This window comes from Eumetopias jubatus, unplaced genomic scaffold, assembly GCF_037043125.1.
Source record: "Eumetopias jubatus isolate StellerSeaLion01/CBP00866 unplaced genomic scaffold, mEumJub1_p1.0 scaffold_11, whole genome shotgun sequence".
Classification (NCBI taxonomy): Eukaryota; Metazoa; Chordata; class Mammalia; order Carnivora; family Otariidae; genus Eumetopias; species Eumetopias jubatus.
In genome coordinates this window covers 16,850,792-16,873,218 of record NW_028274817.1, presented here as the reverse complement: position 1 = coordinate 16,873,218, position 22,427 = coordinate 16,850,792, and the positions used below count along the sequence as shown (strand labels likewise).

Sequence of the window (22,427 nt, the reverse complement as noted above, 5' to 3'; positions counted from 1 at the left end):
CTCACACCCTGCCCCCCGGTTCGAGCCCCCGCGCGTCCAGCTCCACTCTCGGCGGCTCCCATCCCCGTCCCGCTTCGCCCACCGGACTCTCCCCGGCGCCTGGGCACCCAGTCCCCTGGGCGCGCACGCCGCCGCCTCCCCGCCCGCTCGACTCGCGGGCTCCCTCCCCGTGCGCCCCGAAGCCCTGCCTTTGCCCGCGCCCGGCTGCCCACCTTGGAGGCCGCCTCGAGTGAGCTCCGAGCCGGGCGTTCGGAGTTTCCCCGGGGGGACGAGTCCGCCGGCAGCCCGACTAGCGAGCGGAGACGCTGCGCTGCCGGTGCCCGCGGAACGGCGGGGAGGGAGCCGCAGCGTGGCCAAAGGCGCGCCGCGCCCCACCGGAGCCCCCGAGCCCGGCCGCCACCGGCCAGCTGGAACTTTGCGCCCTTTCCTTCCCCTCACGGTTGCCTTCCCTCCCCGCACGGCTCCTGCGCTCCCCGGCTCGGGAGCGCGAGTCCCGCTTTCGCCTAAAACGTACCTGGCTAGGGGTCCGAAAATCTTGGAGAAGATCGCACCGAGCACGTGCTTCAGCGAGTGGCCCAGGGCGGCCAGGCCCCGAGTGAGCAGGGCCCGGCAGAGGGAGCCCAGGTCCCAGCGTCTCCTGAGGTCGTGCATCCGCCTGCGGCGGCCTCGGGGCAGCAGCGCGAAGAGAGGGGTGCGCGCGGCTCCCGCCACGGAGGAAGACGCCTTTAGGGGCTCGTCCAGGAGCGGCTGGGAGTTGAAGCCGCGAGACACACCCCTAGGAGGGCCCGCGCGGACTGAGGCGGCGACTGCTCCGGGCCGGCTCGCTGCCAATTCGGCCTCTACTCTGGAATGCCGGCGGGGACAGGTGGTGCGGGCGGGCGCTCCTCGCTCCGGTTGCAGCGGCGGCCCGAGCGCCCGGGCTGCACACGCAGGCAGTGCCATTCCCCCCTTCAGGCAACTCAGGGTACTAAGGATCGGCAGCGAGCTTGAATTTATGTAATAACGCCTCGCGCCTAAGAGCTCGAGCTACTTCACAAGCAGAGGACCTGGGTTTCCGCCTGTCTTGGGGAACGGAGGTCACTCCAGTGAGCGCATCACTCCACTTTGGCTGGCAATTTCAACCTCCCCTAAAATAGCAAAGGCGCAAATTGGACCTTTTCCCTCTCTCTTTGCCAATTTCTATTCTCCAGCGGAAGCGGGGGCATTTTCTGAAAAGGTAAGTCAGCATGAGGGAAAAGCATGAGCAGAAAAAAACAAAAACGTTGCAGAATGGGAATCTGAGCTTTTTCAGAGCAGAGACTCACCCTTACTCCTCTCTTCTTGCTGAATCCCCGGCATCCAGCCCCGTGCCTACAGGAAGGCTTCACTCCTTCCTATACGGTTTAGTGAAGGAAAGATACATGACTAAATACTACATCAGAGTGGGGCCATCGAATCCAAGATGATGTGGTAAATGAGGAAACCGAGGCCCAGAGAGGGAAAGACGTTTGCCCGGGGTCACACAGCAGAGCCCCGGGGTTTGGACCCAGAAAACCAGGCACCATCCAACCCATTCCCTGACACTGACGCCACCTCCTCTCACAAATAGGTGCAGACCATTCTCAAGCCCTGGTGTTGAAAGGCACTTTTTGGCTGTAGGGACCACAGATGTAAGGATGAGCAAGGAAAGAGGGGATGTCCCTTCAGGACAAGGTCCCCGGGAGCTCAGGACTCAGACTGTTCCTATCTGATTGATCAGGTGGGGCTTGGTGTCTATCAGGAACTGATGTTTCCGCCATGGAGCCCCACGGCTGCAGAGCGGGGCATGGGTGGCACAATGTTTCAGAGCAGCGCTGTCGGGGCTGAGGGAGAGGGGCACAGTGAGACAAGTTAGGGGGGTGGGGGCGAGTCCCTCAGGGGCAGGCTTGCGCAGTATCTCCCTCAGAACATTTGATCCCTCTGTGCAGTGAAGCAGCAAGCACTGGTCTGAGAATCTATCACATCCTTGCTGGGCAGCCCTCAGATAATCACTAGCCCCTCCTGAGCCTCAGTGTTCTCTTCTGTAAAATAGGACTCATTCCTTCTTGTTAACCATCTGGGTCACCGTGAGGATGACCCTTGGGCCATTTTACCCGCTGTGTTAAACCTGCTGCCCTCAGCTCGGATGTGCCCACTGAATCAGTCACAGGCCAACTAAGGAAGGGGTCCTTCTTGGGCAATCTCACAGCTGCGCCCCCTGCCCTTACCTCCCCCCATACTTCTCCAGTCCTGGCTGGACTTCCGTGTGCCCCCCAAACCTCCCGGGGACACTGGGGGACCTTTGTCTGGCTCCAGGCGGGAAGGGTTTGGGGGAATCCTGCATTTCAGGCATTCCACCTGTCCCAGGGCTCCAGGGGGACATTCTAACCGATGAACTTATGTAAGGAGCCAGACACAGCAACTTAGAAGGTAGACATCTTGGCTTCCCTGAGAGCTCCCCGGCTCTCCCCCCGCCCCCACCCCAGCAGGCTTGTGGGACCTACCTGCTGCCCCTGAGGATGGGTGAGCGTGTGAGTCAGAGTGAGAAACCCTGGGGGTGGCCAGGGAGCTCAGCTTGCCGGCCGTCCCCCCCATTTCTCGTTGGCCACCCACAGCCGTCGGCCTCTTTGGGCCAGCAGGTGGCTCTCCTCACGGTGCCTGATGATGACTCTCTGCCCTCACACTCTTACAACGGCATTCAGTGGGTCCCTGGGAAAACAGTTCTGGAATGGGTGGGTCACACGTTCATGCCCCCAGCAACTACTTGGAGTTTCTGGGATTGGAACCAGGGCAAGTGCCTCGGGTAGAGATGTGGGGAGGGAAGACAACCAGTACAAGGGAAAATCGGAATTTACTCTTTCAGGTCATGAAAAGGAACACACGCGGGCGTGTGCACACAGACACGCACACACTTAACACTCTGACTCTTGGGGAAAGAGGCAGTCAGATTGGTTGTTGCAGAGCATAAAGGAGGGACAAGATGGTGCCATGAAGCCCAGGTTCGGGATCTAGTAATGAATCCACACAATAGCTCGCCGGAGGATATTTGCCTTTACAAGCCTTTCCTCCACCCACCTCATGCTCTAAGAAAAAGAAATGAATCTCTATATCAGGGCTCCTGGAAGTGGAAGGAAGTGTCTTTGAGGGGAGCAGGGGCGGGGGCCCCACAAGTCTCCGAGGACCCCTCCTGGGGCGAAGAGGCTCCTTGCTAAGAAGAGGGAATTCTTCCTGTGTGTGTCCCCAGAGCCTTGTTCTGCTGAGGCCAGGCCTGGGCCTTGGCAGGAAGTTCCAAGGCCTCTTGCAGTCCTGGGCTGGGCCCACCTCCCAGAAGCCGGTTCCTCTTAGGAACTGAATAACAAAGATCCCAATACTCTAGAATCAGCCCTATTTTGGAGCTCCGGGCAGGGGCACAGAGGGTGGGGGGCGGGCAAAGAGGAAGAGAACAGGCTGGGTTATTGGTTCTTTGGTTAGGCCTCTCAGTATTTCTTAAACCAGCCTGAGTTTCTACATGTGGACATATATTTGGGATTCAGTACTTGGAAGGTGAGGAGGACTCTGCAGCCTGAGCCGGGCTTCTGGTTGTCTCCACAGTGTGCTTTGCTTTTCATTATTTTTCCAGAACTGTCCTTCCACGGTTTCCACAAAAGGTTGAGGATTCTGGGAGCGTAAAGGTCAGCCTGGCTTGCATACTAAGCAGTGCACTTCCAGACATCCGTTTGGTTGCTGGAGTCAGAGAGGGCAGCAGGGAGAGTCGGCAGAACACGGGCCCAGGAGTCTAGAGACCTGGGTTCTTGTCTCGCCTCTGCCACTCACAGCGAGGAAGCCACTTGCTGGCTCCGGGACTCAGCTCCCTGTTTGTAAGAAGGCCAAGTTGATGCTGTGATTCAAAGGGCACGGTTCTGCTCCTGACTTTTAAGTCGCGTGATTTCTGGTCTTCCTCAAGGGCCAAAGTGCTGCCAAACCCTCAGTGCCTCCTCCCGGGTGGGGGGGGGGAGGTGTCAGTGGCGGGGGGGGGGGGGGGCGTAACCAGAGGCTAGTCCTTGATTCCTTCCATCTAGTTGTTAGAGCCCACCAGGCAATCAGCAGCTGGACTTGTTCTGGGCCTGCGTTACACGGGTGACAGCAGGGTCCCCTGTTCGAATTAGAACAGAAACAGTGAACATTTCCGGCCGAAGAAATGCTGGCAGTCTTTATAGAGAGCATAAAACACTAAGGAAATGTGCCTTTCCCCCCTTATCCTGAGCATTCTCTTCCGCCCTGTTTCTGCAGCTGTCTCTCATTTTTTTCAAGAACGTTCATACTCTCAATAATAGGCGATTTTTGTCACAAAGATTGAAGGCATGCAAACTATCAAGTCAGTTCGTTTCTGTTTTGATGCGTCTCTCTGAACTGAGTGAACAGCAGTACTTAATGAACGCGCCGTTCTGAAATTTAAGCTCTGATATTATAAACAGGTTGGGTGTGTTGGATACATCACTGTCAACAGCCAGCCCCACAAAACACTGAGTTTTCTTTGTTTAGCCTTACAGAACATGGGGCTCAAGGAATGAAAAGAGGAGGATAATGCCGGGGTGCCGCATACACATTCGGGGTGCTATGTGAACACATGCAAACCAGTGACCACGCGTCCCCTGAGGAGGGATCCCCACTATTTCTCTAACGGCGCCATTCTCACTTCTCGCTGAATGGAGGAATCCGTTCATGCGGGCAGGGCCTTGAAAGCTAGGGAAGCCAAGGCTTGGCAACCATAGGCAGCAGGCTCCACTCAGCTCCCGTGACAGCCACTTAACTTCTTTGTGCCTCAGTTTACATCCTTATAAGACAGCCTGACCAGGTACCTTCAAGAAGCTGGTTTAGGGGCAGAGTAAAGAGGAATGCAATCTCCAGTCGCTTTTTATTAATGAGGAGAGAGCAGAGATTTGGAGAGGACATTGCTCTGGGATTTAATCAGGGCCTCAGTTTTGTCATCCGTGAAAATGGGACTAGTGACAGCCACCTCACTGGGTTGTCAGCCATTGAGAACACTTAGTCTAGTTTCTGGAAAAGTAGATCTTCAGTAAATGTTCATTTCCTCTCCCTTTTAACTCGGAGTATCTTTGGTTCGAGCTCTTTGTTATCGTTTCCACAATAATAACATACACAGATTTGTTTATTTTTTTAAGATTTTATTTATTTATCTGAGATAGAGAAAGAGAGAGAGCATGAGCGGGGCGGGGGGAGCAGAGGGAGAGGGAGAAGCAGACTCCCTACTGAGCAGGGGGCCCACCGCCAGGCTCGATCCCAAGACCCCGGGATCATGACCTGCACCGAAGGCAGACGCTTAACCGACTGAGCCACCCAGGCGCCCCAAGCTACACAAATTTAATGACTGACCCTGGGTGGCAGGCGATAGGCCTAATTATGACCCAGGGTGGCTTTGCTGCCCCATCCCATTTCTTTATATGTTCCTTTTTCTTCCCCTACCTCTCTCTACCTCTCCAGTGTTTCCCGCAGCCTGTATCCCACGGAGGAGGAAGGCCTCTGATCCATTTAATCACATTGAGGAGTGGGACATGTACGTGTGACCCCTCCCCGGAGACACTTACAAGGGAGGAGGAAGATAGCGATGCTTAGCCCTAATGAATGCTCCCTCCAATGAGATACCATGAACTACATAACATGGGATGCTACATACCGTTGTTGACCCTTGGACAACCCAAGGGTTTGAGGCGTTGACCTCGCACAAAGTCAAAAACCCACATATAACATTTAACTCCCCCAACACTTAACTACTAAAAGCCTACTGTCGACCCAAAGCCTCACCAATAACATAAACAGTTGGTCAACACGGATTTTGTATGTTATACGTATTTTTCTTAAGGATTTTATTTTTTTAAGTCATCTCTACACCCAACGTGGGGCTCAAACTCACAACCCCAAGATCAAGAGTCACACGCTCCACCTACTGAGCCCGTCGGTTGCCCCTGTTATATGTATTATACTGTATTCATACAACAAAGTAAGCTGGAGAAAACAAAATGTTATGAAGAAAGTCATATGGAAGAGAAAATATATTTACCGTACTGTCCTATAAAAAATGTGCATATAAGCGGACCAGCTCAAACCCAAATTGTTCTAAGACCAACTGTATAACAGGGCACGGAGGAGAGGCTTGGGATGCTGAGGGGGAGAGCAGAAGTGGGTTTTAGGTGAGTGGAAAACTGAGCGGAGAGGTGAGTGGAGAACCAGCCCCACTCTACACTATTAACACTAATTTTTAGCCCCGTTCCCTTCCAAACTTCACGGTTGATCTGGCCAGAGCAGTTTCAACTTGACCAGCTGGTCAAATCACAGCAGTCAGATTGAGAAATAAGGTCGGTTTTGTGTTCACCCTGCAGGAGCCAGAGCTGGGCGAGCCCATCCATCCACTGAGCCCTGGGCCGGCAGCACCAGCTCTCAGTGGCAGAATAGAAAGAGCACCAAGCCGGATGCCAAGAAAACAACGTTGGAGTGTCAGTTCCGCCTCTGGCTCACTGTATGACCCTGGGCTAGTTGCTTGCCGTCCCTGGGATTTAGTTGCTGACCTTGGTAAAATGAGGGGCTGCGTTGGATGACCCTGCCGGCCCATCCCAGCAGGAGCTTTCTGTGATCTAAGCTGTGCTGGTTAATGAGAAGGGCTGGGGAGGGACACCACTCTGTAGCCTTTGTGTCGGCAAAAATGCACTACCGAAGATGATCCTCCAGCTAGTAGCTGAGTCAAAAAAGCAGAAGGACTTAAATGAGGAGCAAACTTCCTTAGATCGTACGGGTGAGACAGAAACGTGTAAATAAGCCTTCTGGGCTTCTCCTGACTTGGATGGTAAAGATTGGGGGACAGTGTCAAAACTGACTTCCAGCTGACCCAAAAGCCCTAGGTAGGTTTTAATAATGATAATTTTAAAAAAGCAAGAATAGCCTTGCCTGGCCCTCAGTCTCCCACGTGTTTCTGTGCTCTGGGGTCTTGGCAAAAGAACACACCCATTGCTGATTTCCTGACTGATCTCCATGGGAGCTCTAGTTTTGAATAATAAAATAAAGAGCTAAAAATTACACCTCAGATCAACATGAAGGATTTGAAGAAAGCTAGCCTCGAGGCCAAAGTTGCTCCCAGGAAAAGGATTTCTTTGTCACTCAAACAGCTTTGACAGGGAATAACCCAGGAAAAGACAAAATTAGTTTAGAGAAATCATACATGTCACAGACTAAATGAAAATTAATTTTTCATAAGGTGGAGCCAGACTAAAGGCTACTAAAGCCCTTAAACTGGGCTTGATAGCAAAACCTGTAAAAGGATTTACTCTGTATGCACATATTTTCAAAATTCACATTTCACCAAATAGCATTAAAATGCAGAAAGCTACAACATTAGAGCAGCATGGGGTGGGGGAGGGAGTTAAACTTCGTAAAACACACTTTGCACACTCATATCCACTGAAGAAAGTCATCTTTGTGGCTATGATCTTATAGAAGATTCACCTGAAGCAGAAGGCAATATTCAAATCCCCCGTGAAAAGAGACAAAATGTGGTTGGTGGGGCTGAACGAAGGGTTAGAAATGCAACGGGGTGGTTGAGGGGAAGGCAACATGTTGTGCAAGATGGCAACTTTGATGCTCTGCACAGTGATCAGGGTTGGCTGGCCATGGTGATGTCTCGTGTAGGTTGACCCTAGAATGCTTAGCAAGCAACGCCAAGAACAGCCCCCATACTGAACACCTATTATGTGCCAGGCACTTGACTAAACACTTTCATGCCCTCTCTCAATTAGCATTCCCAGTAACCCAATGAGGTAGTTACTTCTGTTGCACTTATTTTATAGATAAGTAAACCGGGGTTCAGAGTTACAGCCACAGAGCTAGGAAGTAGTAGAGCTGGGACTTGAACCCAAATCTGTCTAACCACACAGCCTGAAATAACTCTGATGCCCCAGTGATCCTCATCTAGCTCCAGGATGTATGGGCATGAGCTGCAGAGTATGAGAGCTCCTGTCCCAAAATGAGTATCAAGAGACTTCGATAATCCTCATCCTAGGCGGGAGAGCCGGGCGGGGAGAGACTGTGTAGTGTTGCGCGTGCGTGCACCTGTGTGCGTGCTTGCGTGCACCTGCGTGCCCGTGCACGCACGTGCTGTGAGAGCACTGAAGGGCATAGAGGGCAGGGGCCCGGAGTCTGAACGTTAGTAAAGAGGGAAGTGGAGATGGAGACGCTGCTTCCTGGGCAACTCAACACATACACAACCTTGGGATTTCACCCACATCATCTGATACTGTTATTTTTTTTGGAAATGTCATAAGCCACTTTGCTCTACTAAGCAATAGCTTTCTGGAAGGCTGGAACCTTGGCTTCTTCGTTTTTTAAAATTCCCCATAGTGCCCAATAATAATAATATTTGGGTCTAAGGCTTCTCAGTTTACCAAATACTTTCACAGACACTGACAGGACCTTCCCAACACCTCGGCGAGGCAACTGTTATTGCCCTCACTTTGTATATGAGGAAACGGAGTCTCTGAGGGCCGAAGGAACTTGGCTAAGGGCACACAGCTTGTGCGGAGTGGCCTCTGCTGGCCACTCCCTTTGTCCCCCTCCAAGCACACATGTCAACATGAGGTAATGGCAAGGCACCTCACAAAGGATCTGGCACAGAGTAGGTGCTCAAGAGCTATTAGTCTTCCCCTTACCCAACAATTTCTGACCAAAAAAAAAAAAAAAAATATATATATATATATATATATATATATATATATATAGTTTTCTGCCTACTTATTATATCCTACCAGGTACCCCAATATCTCCAACAGAGACGGGCCCACGTTTCCAGAGAACTTGCCATCAGTGCAAGGAAATCCAGCTAACGTGCATGAGCCTGAGGACGGCGAATGACCGACCGGTCGGTGGCACTGCATCGAATGCCGCAAAAGCTCAGAGGACCCTGGGCTGAACTGGTCAGAGAAGCAAACACTGGAGGGGCCCGGAAAAGCCAGTCAACCCACTCTCCCCTCCTTTTTGTCTTGGTCCCAGAAAGAGGAACTTAGGCTGACAGAAAGTGTTTTGATCGCTTTTCCTTGTGCTCAGCGCACCCAGTCCCCTCCTTGTTGATGAGGTTGCATAAAAAGGGTCCTCGCTCTCCCCATCTACAAATCCCACCCTCAGTCTGTGGCGCCAAGAGCATGACATTGTGGGGTCTTTCATCAAGAGAGCAGTGTGTGGCCTCACAAGCACAGTACAGCCTGTGTCCACATCCACAACCCCGCTGGAGAACAAATAGTTGATTTTTTAGACCCAGTCAGTAAGCTGCTTTTTGCAGGGAGAAGAGAGAGCAGGAGAGACACAGTTTAAGTAAAATAAAAGACACTCTGCATTTCACCCTACATGTTTCCCTAGTTCCAAGATCTTGCCAGGGGTTTGGTAACAAGTCGAAGCAGAAACTGACATTTGGTGTTCCAGAGTCTTCTGGAAGAGAGCCAGATAATGAATTACCAAATGAACAGTTTCTGGCCCTCTGATCCAGGACAAATCTTAGGCCAGCTGAGATGCTAGGATGCCATGGCAAACTAACGACAATGACAACAACAATAATTGGCCAGGACAATGCAAGTCCGGAACGCAGGACAAGACCATTTCCCTTGTTGGCTGTGATCTGGAAATACGGCTGGATGTGATTTCTCGTCCACTGAGATGCTCACACCATGACATCTTCAACAGAGACATTTCATGTTGCAGATCAATTGAAAAATTTTGTATTCAACACTAAATTTGTCAAAAACTTGATAGCGGATCAAGCCAGATTTGGTCAAACGATGAGGGAGAATTAGTAAGATGTAAAAAATTCACTACAAAGATGTTCTTCTGTTCTCCCAACCTCTTTTGTGCTCTATTATGTACCAGAGTTTGCAGCCTAATACTTACAAACTGAAGGTAGGAGATTCAGGCTGAATTGTGCACACGCCCACACACCCCCATACCTCCACAACAGATCTGAAATGAGAAGGCAGGGGTCCCTCTTAGGAATATTTACAGACCATTCTTCATGTAAAATAACGTAAGAACTCCCCCAAAAGCCAAAGCAACAGGAGGACTCTGAGCAGGTCTTTTTCCTGCCTTGTCCTTCTCAGAAGTCCATGGCAAAGGCTCCTGGTCAGTGCTGCGGGCTGCTTTTTATCTCCGTAACCTGAGTGCCTTTGCTGACCGGGCCACAGGTCAGGTGTCAGGCCCCTCCCTCTCTGGTATTTAGTGCATTGCCAGTCAAGTCCAGGCTCGAGTCAGCTGCCTCCATTGTAAGTCTTTTGCAATTGGATGGATGGCTTGGCCCCCATGTCTTGAGGATTGGAATCTCCTGTGCGGGGATTGGGTTCCGCTTTCCATGTCTGCAGTGCTTGTACCAAGGTTATTAATATAGTCTATACAGGGAGATCATATTGACAGCAAGCTGGAATCCACATAATAAAGTCTGTGGCTTGAAGCTAGGCTGAGCCAAGCCCCTGGGAGGAGACTGAGTCACCCTAAGCAGACAGCCACCCCTGAGGAACTTTGAGAGGTGTCCAAGCCAACTCCGTCTGGGACACAGTGTCTTCCTTTCTCTGTCGACTCCACTCTCCCAGACTCCCCACCCATGCCTGAAAGTGCCCTGCAGCACCTACCGGGGAAGAATGTAACCCGAGGAGCAATCATTTCCACCAAGGTGTGAGGCGCTCAGAGGATTCCCCTCCCCAATGCTCAGCTTAAAATGAATGAATGTATCGTAATACGGTGACTTCTACCAGCCTAATAATCAATACGACCATTGGAGGAACAGGCAACGGTCTGGGAAAGAGCATACTCACTGGAGTCAGACCGAGATTTGGATCTCCGTTCTGCTCCTCCCTAGCTGTGTGGCCTTAGGCAAGTACTTAGCCCTCCAGAGCCTGTTTCTTCCTCTGTACGATGGGGATGATACTCATTAACTATCTCAGAGAACACGTGTGAGAAATGAGAGAGAGATAATGTATGTCAAGCACCTTTTACAGGACCTGGCAGAGAAGAGGTATCTAAGAAATGGCAGCCGTTGTCATTGAACAAGGCAAGAGAGATGGCTGGGTCCTTAGTGTCTTTCAAATCCTGGGGGAATGTCTCCATGTGCTCCAATTACTCTGTTCTAACAAGTCAGTGGATCTATACCATATGCTTTACTATTTCTTCTACCTTCATGTTTTCATTTACCCAAATAATTGATGACTGAAAACTCCGTAAAAGTTGTTTGAATATCATAGACAACACAGAAATTCTCTTGACCTCCATTCAATTCCCTTCTTTTCCCCTGGGGTGATTACTATTTTCAGCTTGTTTTGTAGGTTGGTCGGCTTTTTTGGTAAGCAAGTTCATGTATGAAGATGCACATAAAAATACACAGTGTCGGGACACCTGGGTGGCTCAGTTGGTTAAGCGTCTGCCTTTGGCTCGGGTCATGATCCTGGGGTCCTGGGATCGAGCCCCGAGAGCCCCAAGTCCGGCTCCCTGCTCAGCAGGGAGTCAACTTCTCCCTCTCCCTATGCCCCATCACCACTTGTGCGTGCTCCCTCTCTCTCTCAAATAAATAAATAAAATCTTTAAAAAAAATACACAGTGTTGTTTTGTGTGGATTTGAAAAAACACAATGTGCGTTTTAATATTTTATTGGAGCGTGTATGGAAATAAGCATATGGAAAAGTGAACACAGGGTAAGTGTACAGCATGGTGAATCTTCACATACTGAACACACATGTAACCAGCACTTGTATCAAGAAATATTACCATTATCCCAAAAGCCCTTCTTGTGCCCCTTCCCCGTCAAGAAACTCCCAATGGTGGCCATTATTCTGACTTATATCAGCATAGATTAGTTGTGCCTGCCTTTGTACTTTATGTAAATCGAATCACACAGTGTATTTGTTTCATACTGCCACGTAACAAATTACCACCAACTCCCGTGGATTTAGACAACGCAAATCTATCCTCTCACAAGTTTCTGTAGATCAAAAGTCCAGGCATAGTGTGTGTGGCTGGACTCTCTTCTCAGAGCCTTTAAGGCCTCAAATCACAGGCTTGGGGTCTCATTGGGACTCAAGCTCCAATTCCAAGCTCACTGATTATTGGCAGAATTCATTGCCTCGTAGCTGTGGGACTGAGGCCCTGTTTTCTTGCTGGCTGGTTGACCAGGAGTCATTCTCAGGGACCAGAGACCCCTCGCACTCCATGTCACGAGTCCTCCTTTGCCTGAAAGCCAGCAACAGAGAACTTCTCTTCTGTCAGTCTCCTTCGTGCTTCTACGCTCTGACTTCCTCTTCCGCAAGCAGCCAAAACATGCTCTGCTTTCAAAGAACACATCAAATGAAGTCCAGCCCACCTGCATGATCTCTCTCTTAAGGGTCACTGATGTGGGAGTTTAGTGAAATCCGCAAAATTTCTTTACCATATTACCTAGATTTGTGTTTGACTGAATGACTAGGGAAGGTATGGACACCAGGCTCCCGGAATCTTGGAGGGTGATTTTAGATGTTTGCCTACCACGTGCAGTGTTTCCTCTTTTTTTTTTTTAAGATTTTATTTATTTGTTTGTCAGAGAGAGAGAGAGAGAGAGAACACAAATGGGGAAGACAGGCAGAGGGAGAAGCAGGCTCCTCGCTGCACAATAAGCCCAATGCAGGACTCGATCCCAGAACCCTGGGATCATGACCTGAGCTGAAGGCAGATGCTTAACCGACTGAGTCACCCAGGTGCCCCAGTATTTACTGTTTTATGTCTGGCTTCTTTCACTCAACATTATGTTGGTGAGATTCATCCATAGTGTGAGGGACAGGTCTATGGGTGAACATATGTATGTAGGTATAAGAAATAAACATTTCTTTGTTATAAGGAGCTAAGTTTTTGTGTTATGGAACCTGGACTGGATCGCCTGATGGAAGAACCAAGCGGCACCCGGAGACCTTGGAGGATAGGAGGTTTATTTAACGCCGGCGGGCTCAGAAGAGAGTGATCTCCAAAGGTCTGAGCCCCGAGCACAAAGGGGGTAATTTATACACTTCTACTTCCACATACTGGGCACTTTTCGTGCATGCACGAAGCAGGGCAGGGAGAAGGACCCGGAAGAGCCCCGGGGCAGGGGCTGGGACTCCCTCGCTGGCCCGGTCGGCCATCTTAGGACATAGATTTTTCCTTATCATTTGGAGTCCTTTTACCACAAAATACCCAGCCTGTCCTGACTGACACAGAAATTTGGAAGTGGAGTTGCTATGACCAAGGACAACAAATTAACTGCCCTATTGCCCTCCACTGAGGCAATCTCATGAATATTGTAGGAGTGCACCTTGCTGGGCATATCCTTACCAAGGCATATTATGATATAATTGTGTGAGTATATATGAATTTTGGCCAACATGGGATCTATTTTGTACACCTATAAAATACGGATTTTATCCTGCCTAAGGATCTAGGAAAACATGCCTAGCCCCCCCTGCCTGCTTGAACTGCTAACATTACCACCAAGCGCTGTGGATATCCCATCCTGTGCTCTATTTTCTTATGGAACGTATCCCTCCCAAATATTCCACATATTTATGCATTTATGATGAATATTGTTTGCTTTCTATTTGCTCCCACTAGGATATAAGCTTCTGCATGGCAGGGATCATTGTTCATGTATTGATATATTCCCAAAGGCCTAGAAGAGTGTCTGCCACATAACAGGTGCTTCAAAATATTAGCCAAATGGACAAATAAATGCTAACCCAAGATATAAACTTTACATAATTATTATTATTAATTATAATACATTTTTACAGTTATAGTGATCATATTTTCTAAATCAATCAATTAAGACATTGCAAAAAAATTATTTTCTGAAGTTAAATGTGGGAAAAGATTTAATTATGCATTTATCTCCACTGAAACGCCCCTATCTCATTTTTTCTTTTACTTCACATGGTTGTATCAGACTTTTTTTAGAATACCCTAAATTCTTTCTGGGTATGCCTATAAAATTGAGAGTTGAGAAAATTCTCCAAAAATTGAGAGAAATGAGAAAAATGCTGTCTTCATAGAGCACCGTAAATCCATATCAAAACAATAAGCATTTGTTCCTGCAAATTCTGTCCTAAAATATCTTCCCTTCTCACCACAACTAATGAATATGCTTCTCCGCCTTCAAGACTAGAGTCTGTTGGGGTCTCGAGCAGAGTTGTTAAAGAGAACCTTCTGCCACAATGGAAATATTCTTTATCTGTGTTCTCTGATACCACAGCCACTAGCTACCTGGTACTTGAGTGTGGCTAGCGGGACTGAGGAATTATCTTGTAATCCAATTTAATTACAAGTCATTGTTATTCAAGTTAATTTCAGTTCAAATTTAGATGGCCACATGTGGCTGGTGGCTACCATGTTGGAGAGCAAAGCTCTAGAGGAAAGAGATGGAAGAGTGGAATTCATTTTTGATCCTTTGGTTGTGAGAGCTGGAAGGATCCTGCGACTCATAGGTGGGAGAAGAAGGTGCCAGGTCTGGTCTCTTTCTTCACACCCCCTTACCCCAAGTAATGAAGAAGGAACAGTATACTCTTACCCTCTCTGTTCAGGCAGGGGAGCTTGGACTGGGGGACAGAAGGACTCACACTCTTATAGTCATTGGACATCACCTTGACTTGTTCTTTCATGTGGTCATTGGCTTAGGCTGTGTCTCCACGGGCCCACAGACTCAAGCTGGACCTCTGGATGTGAAATGGGACTTGTGGAGACATGGATTACACAGCTCACACGCAGTTTCCCTGCTCCTACTGTGCTTTGTGGAGCTCACCCCGGGGGCACGTGCAGAGAGGCACTCAATCAACCTGCTGGAGGATTGGACATTTCAGAGGAGGTGGTAATTACTGAAGCAGGTAATGGATCATAAGGAAGTAAAGTCTAGATAGGTTATCCAATAAAGAAAATAACCAGACCCAGGGTTTCAAAAGAGCAAAGAGAAAGAATATTACCTACTTCAAGTTACTTCTTGGAGCAGAGAATATCTGGCTCTACTGTGCTGTTATGAAATTAATTTGAAGTTGAGAAACTGTAATATATTACAGCTATCAGTCTCTCTGGACGGTTTTACAATCAACATGTAGGATATGAAAAAAGAAAGATGCCAATAACATATTAATGTGTATTTGGTGTTCAATCTTCTTTATGCAGCAGAATATTACAGCTGGGCAAAAAACGATCAAAAAGTTCGTTCTCCTTTGTACAAAGAAACAGAAGAATATAACCTGAACTTTAAATTATCCCATTTGTCACTTTCCATTGATTGAGTCTTGCTCATTAAGATAAATTCCAAGCCAGAATATCATTTTTATCTTTTGAGCTTTCCAGAATGTATGCTTCCCAGCTGCCCCGATTTCTTTCTTTCCTTCATTTTCCTTTCACTTTTTTTCTATATTGGTAGCTGCCAAGGAGGGATGGGACACTCTGTCCCACAGGTGTTTCCCTTCCTGTTTCAGTTCCTCTGGAAATATATGTACCTGTCATGCAACACCTGATATCCACCTGCAGATATACCCAAGCCAAGTCAGACATCCCCCCTTTCTCCCTTTCACATGCCATGTTGGTACAAGAAGGGTGTGTGTGTGGGTCGGGGCACCTGGCTGGCTCAGTCGGTAGAGCATGCAACTCTTGATTTCGGGGTCATGAGTTTGAGCCCTACATTAGGTGTAGAGATTACTTGAAAAAATAAATAAACTTTTAAAAATCCATAAAATGTGCCTTAAGAAAAAAGGAGGGTGTGTGTGGGTTCTCTCGGGCAGAAGAGAACCCAAACTCAGCTCTACCATAAACTGGCTGTGGGGTCTTGGGGAAGTCACTGACACTGATTCTCAGCTTCACAGGGAGATCCCCACCCTGTTGGGAGGGAGATACTAATGAAGAGGACAGGAGGGCTAAGTGAGCTTGCTTTCTGTCTTTTGGCTCGTTCTCACTCTCTTCTTCTGACTTACTTTCCCTTCTCTCTCAGCGTGCCCTGGTTCTGCTCGGTGAGTTATTTCAGCCTTCTCCAAGAACTAATGCTGAGTGGACATGGACATGCCTCGTAACTGGCAGCTAGCAGGTGCTCAGTAGACATGAGTTCATCCCTCCCTCCCCTCTATCCTCAGCAAAGCAGCTAGAGCTGGATGTTAAACAGCAGCCCCTTGTTCCTCCCCCTGCCCCTTCGTTGCCAGGGATAAAGTGAAGGGACAGCCGGAAGCACTCAGGATTCCAGCATGTTTACAACGGTTACCCAGGTCCAAGTGGACCCTGTGAAAAGTGGAAAGTCCGAAGCTCATGTTCAGACGCCTCTCCACACTCCCCCGACCCCCCGTGGATCTACACTTCCCTACCACCCCTACTCGTGGGCTCAGTGCCCTCCTAAAACCCACCCGCAGCTCCTTCATTCACACCACAGTGTGGGTGAGTGGGAATCCTCCTTGCTCCACGTACATTTGCACACGGATCAGAATCTTCAGTTAAAACAGATTGTTCTGAGTCTAAAATCTTGAGCATTGAGCACTGGGAGAATATCTTCCATTTCAAAGGCATGTGCAAAGGAACTCTTTTCTGGAGCTCTGGAAATATAGCGTGTAATTACATGCCCACGGGGGTGAGCGAACACCACAATGCGTTCTTGAACCACGGGGCAGCCAACTATTTTTCCCAATGGAGATTGCCCAAGTACTACCCACACGAAAGAAATCCGCCTAGGTTCCTGTCAGTTTGAACAAGGGGGGGCAGCAGAGAGCAGTCTGCCCGAGCCCCAAGAGCAGAATCAGCCACGTGTTGGGATAAAATGCTGCAGTTGGAAGGGAGGTTTTTGAAAAGGCAGGTTGGAAATGGGAGCAAGGTTGATGCCAAGAGAACAAACAGAACCGGGGAAAATAGGTCTAGGCTTGAACAGACGCTTTTGGCCCTGGGGGGCAAAGAACGATGAAGAGGTCTGGATCTCCAAATAAAGTCTCTAGGCAGGAAGCAAAGGATTCTCCAAGAGACGAGAGCAGCCCTCTCCAAACTTTGGTGGGTTATGAAAGAGCCCAGGTTTGAAAATCTGATGAAATCCAAGGGACTTCCCTGGAGAAAAGTGAACACAAACACACATTTTACAGTCAAACCCAAGGGGTCTTCAGCTCTCACTCCAAACCCATGCATGGGCTCCGGGTCCAAAATTATTCTAGGTTCTCAGAGACAGTAAAAGTGGGGCCATTTGGTCATTCATGTTTCTGGTCCTCTTGGATGTGTAGACCTGGGACTGCCTTCTCACTCAGGAAGAGGTCAGGGCCTGTCTTCAGAACAACTCGTGTTTGTATTGGTTCTAGACCAACGCGAAGTAGCCTTGGGCTCTGGACTTTATTAAAGATCCACATATAAGATTTGGAGGTTCTCCTGCTATTCTCCATCTCTATCCACTGGCTAACATACGGAGATATTCATAATGGCTAAGGACTTTGCATTTCTTACCTAAATACGGTCTTACAACAATAAACAGTTACTCTCATGCCCATTTTATAAACAACAAAACTGAGGTTAGGGGCACCTGAGTGGCCAAGTCAGTTAAACATCTGCTCAGGTCATGATCCCGGGGTCCTGGGATGGAGCCCTGCATCAGGCTCTCTGCTCAGCGGGAAGTCTGCTTCTCCCTCTCCCTCTGCCCCTCCCCCCCACTTGTACTCACTCACTCTCTCTCTCTTTACTCTCTCTCAAATAAAGAAATAAAAATCTTTAAAAAAAAAAACCTGGGGTTAAATTACTTGCCAGGTTCACAGAGCCAGTCAGTTACAGAACTGGGATGGGCATCCAGCATACTATGAGCCTGAAGTCTGGGTAGTCAACACTGTCTGTGCTGATGATCAGATCCAGCTCAGGCTTCAGAGCTTTTAGAACAATACTTAAATATTGCTCTACATAGGAACATTGTTCAGAAAGTCAGTTTCAAGTCTTCTCTCTCTTTTTTTTAATTCTTAAAAAAATATATTTTTTTTTTCTAAGTAGGCTCCACTCCCAGCATGCAGCCCTACATGGGGCCGGAACTCACGACCCTGAGATCTAGACCTGGGCTGAGATCAAGAGTCGGACACCTAACTGACTGAGCCACCCAGGCCCCCCAAGTCTTTGCTTTTCTAATGGGTAATGAAGCTCTCAGTCATTGAGCTCCTTATCCGATATTTGGTTAAACAGGTAACATGCCCACCTGGGGATGAGAGGGATTGTGGGGCTTGCTTTCTCTATACCCTTAGTTCACGTGCTGCTTCTTCAAACACATGAGCCCCAGCTAACTGTCCAGGTTTGTGAACGCAAAACCATGTCTGCACCAGAAATCCATATAATATGTTGAATTTTGTAGAGACAAACTGCTTTCTTCCCTTGTATTGTGTTCTCTTAGATTTTTAGTTGATGAAATGTATCTGTTAAAGGAGAGAATATGTTTTAGAAATAAAAAGTAGAGGCCCCCGTAGTGTGGGCAACTTCTTCTCCACTTAATGGCAGACATTTGAATCTAGTAGATTACGTGAAAAGGTAGCAATGAAACATGGGTCGAGAACATCTCTGCTGTAGTAGTTGGCCTGTTTAGAAAAAATAAATTTCCTTAAATAATTATTTAAAAAGATCATGTTTGTTAGCTTACTTTTTGAACTACCCCACAGAACACAGATATGATCACAAATAGCAGGCATATTACAGAATCATGAAGTCAGACACTGCATCATATAAATAACAGGTTCCTGTGGGTTAATTTAACTTGTATTTATACAAAAAAATTATGCTACCTTCCCTATTGTTCAATCTGCTGTCATCTGAGATATACAGGCTTTTCACCACCTTTGTAAATAAGCTGGATCAAAGCGTCCTAGAATAAAATGGAAAATAATTAAAAATGATGTGTTTCTCAACTTCTGTGCAATGGCATGGCATTATGGCTGATATCCATGAAATATTCAGTGTTCTGGGGTTTGTTCTACTTCCCATATTAAAGCACATTTGTAAAAGACTTTTATTTATTTCTTACAGCTACCTCGAATAATGAGAGGGCCCAGTCACCCACTCTGATATTTTAGCTCTAACATATACTTTCCCCAGCAAAAAAAAGAAAAAAAAAAGAAATTTTAGTTGACACAATTCGCCGGCATGCCTCCAAAGAATATGGCGGTCTTCCGATGACACTCCCTGTTCCGCCATGCGATACAGACAGCACCACCCACCTGTCCAGGGGAGTTGCTTCCTGCGAAACGTCACAGTCCTGAAGAAAAAGCAGGAGAAGAGGAAGAGAAGTAGGAAGGGGAAGGGGAGAGGGGGGAAGAGGAGAGAAGGAAGAAGTGAAGGAGGAAGACAGAAGAAGGGAGGAAAAGGAGGAAGAGGAAAATTCTTGAGAGTAGCCCTGATACTGAACTTGGAATGAACCGAGTTGAAATGCAAAAGCAGTGAGTAATTAATTACCCTAAGTGATTTAGTTTTCAGCCAGAAGATACTGAGTCACCTTAAAGGGGCAAGGTTTCATAATTTCCTCCATCCATGGAAATGAGGGCTCACGAGCAGGTTGAGATCAGTCACAGAGAAAGAAAGAAAGTTACATTTGTGCACAGATGAATTAAATGAAATCACAAATCTGCTAGAAGGTGCCAATCCCCACAAAATTTCCAAGTGACATCAAAATGCTTGCAGGTCCTTTGGGAAGTTTCTCTTAATCTATAGCTGACTCCACAGAAGAGTGATTTCACAATACATTATCAGCTATAACATAAAAGGAAGCGCTCTGTGGTCAAATAAATGTAGGAAAAGCTGAGTTAAATAAAAGAAATAGGTACTTGCAATTGCGGGGCTTCTTAAAAAAACTTTTTGTTAGGCTTCTTAAAATCTTTAGTGCTGGGATGCCTGGGTTGCTCAGTCGGTTGAGCTTCTGCCTTTGGCTCGGGTCAGAATCCCAGGGTCCTGGGATGGAGTCCCGCATCAGGCTCCTTGCTTAGCGGGGAGTCTGCGTCTCCCTCTGCTCCTCCTCTGCTTGTGCTCTCTCTCTCTCTGACAAATAAATAAATAAAACCTTAAAAAAAAAAACTTTAGTGCTGATTGGCATTGCATATATCCCATAGGAGGATACAGCATATTATAGAGGGTTTCCCAAACATACACACATATCAGGGAGTGTGTTGTTCACAAAAAGCCTATTAAGGAGCTTATTTATTTTTTTAAGTAATTTCTACATCCAACATAGGGCTTGAACCCACAACCCCGAGATCAAGAGTCGCTTGTTCTTTGGACTGAGCCAGCCAGGCGCCCCAATGTCTTTTTTTAAAAGATTTTATTTACTTATTTTAACAGAGAGAGAGCACAAGCAGGGCGAGGAGGAGAGAGAGAGAAGCAGACTCCCCGCTGAGCAGAGAGCCCAATGCAGGGCTCGATCCCAGGACCCTGAGATCATGACCTGAGTCAAAGGCAGACGTTTAACCAACTGAGTCACCCAGGCATCCCCCAACATCTTTTGATATCTCATTGATCTAGTGTTCCCTGAAAGAGTTTGGGAAGTACGTCTCAATAATTTTAGGTGCTTTCCATGGTATCTGGGCTGAGGATACAGAAGAGAAAAGATGAGGGGTCCCTAAAGGTTGGGCAGAGGAACCACAAAGACAAACTTGCCCTCCTTCTTAAGTTTGCCAGAGCTAGCCCTGGGCTGGTCATGGTAAGAACTACTCGTTGGTTTCTCTGAGGGTAGTGGACAAACCTCTGGGCTCCACCTAAGTACAGCTTCTTTCCAAGCTTTCTCTGCAGGTCTAGCTGTGAATAGGGACTATGCTGGTCTAGCCCGACTTCTGGACCAAATTCAGAGGGCAAACAGCTGGGGTCTTCCAAACCACCAGGGGACCCCAGTCATGTACATGATGTCCAAAGACTGCAGCCTGAATTTGTCATAGCTGTTAGGCATTGGACCAAGAAGCAGTGACCAAAAGGATGGGGGCAGGGGGTGGAGAAACAGAGCCAATGAAAATGGCAAAGAAAGGATTTGTCAGTTCTGCAGTTAAGAGTCATGGTTGCTGGGGTGCCTGCGTGACTCAGTTGGTTAAGCGTCTGCTTTTGGCTCAGGTCATGATCTCAGGGTCCTGGCATCGAGCCCTGCATTGGGCTCTCTGCTCGACGGGGAGACTTTTCTCCCTCTCCTTCTGCTGCTCCCCCCTGCTTGTGCGCTCTCACACACACTCTCTCTCTCTCTGACAAATAAATAAATAAAATCTTTTTTAAAAAAAGAGTCATGGTTGTTGGAATTTTTATTTTCTTTTTACCAAAAGAATGATGCCAAGGTTCGAGAATTTCAACAGGTTCTCGATGTTGGCTGAGACATCAAAACCAGAAGAATCCTGCCATTTCAAGTTTCTCTGACCTTAACTTACCCACGGATTATCTGGAAAGTGACATTTACTCCAAAGCAATTTTATTGTGCCTTTTCATGAATGTGGAATGTCCTGCTTTCCTGGAAGAGCTAAGTTGCTGTCAAAACTCCAAAAGACAGGAAGTTTGGTAACAGAGTATTAGGTTAGTGAAATGTAATCTTTCTGCCCTACTTCTGAAGCTCTCTGCTGTTTTCCCATGTAATCGTCTCTGACATTTAATTGAAAGCACCACGTTTTTTACTAAGCAACTCATTTGAGCCCTTGGTGGTCACTTAAGACCCACTTCATTGCCATCTGGCACTCATCCGAAGCCAGGATTATGTAGTCACTGCATGGTTCAGTTCTGTCGGCTGTAGTCATCTATCGATCTTGTGGTTCTTGGAGAAGTAGCATCTTATTCATATTTTCAAGTCCTAGGTTATAATGGAGGTTCCTTGGCTTCTCATGGTTCCATAGCTGTGAAATCAATTATGACTTCGGTATCACTGACAACGTACTGTATTTGTGAAAAGAAAGTTGAAAAATTATTACCTGGTGGATGAGAAATGATTTTGACATTTAAAAACAGAAAATGCTTCTCCATATCTCTTATAAATGATGTCTGGTGTTGACACTAGCATTTATGTAATTCATCCAATAGTGGGAGCCATCGTGTACTAATTCTTAATAGCAGTAAAACCTATTACAAAGGGGACTAACATGCCTTCAAAAGGTTTTAGTCCAGTTTTCTTCTTCTAGGCCCATCATATCAACTCTGTAATAATTACCTTATTTTGCTCTAGTTCTGCTGCAAGAAACCTTGAGGAAGAAGTAACGGGTCACCTAGAACTAAAGCTGAAATAGACAGGGCAATAGGGCTCAGTCCAAAGGTTTGCATACATTCAGGAAAGGCTTAAAAGGACAAGATTAAAGATTGAAAGGTTTCAGGGGTTTTGTTTTGGTTTGCTTTTATTTTAATTTTAGTTTTGTAATGAGGGCCAAACCTTTCCTTAATTCTCCAAAGGCAATTTTGATAAAGAGAGAAACAAAATATAA

General features: G+C 47.5%; 1 protein-coding gene across 2 annotated transcripts in view; it reads right to left on the bottom strand.

The window, feature by feature from the left end:
- HS6ST2 (heparan sulfate 6-O-sulfotransferase 2) overlaps positions 1-942 on the bottom strand; it is a 280,536-nt gene extending 279,594 nt beyond the window's left edge. For both annotated transcript variants that reach the window (XM_028092709.1, XM_028092710.1), the window contains exon 1: positions 515-942. In XM_028092709.1, the coding sequence (XP_027948510.1) occupies positions 515-942 (428 nt within the window). The remainder of the gene's footprint in view (positions 1-514) is intronic.
- Positions 943-22,427: the final 21,485 nt, after the last annotated feature.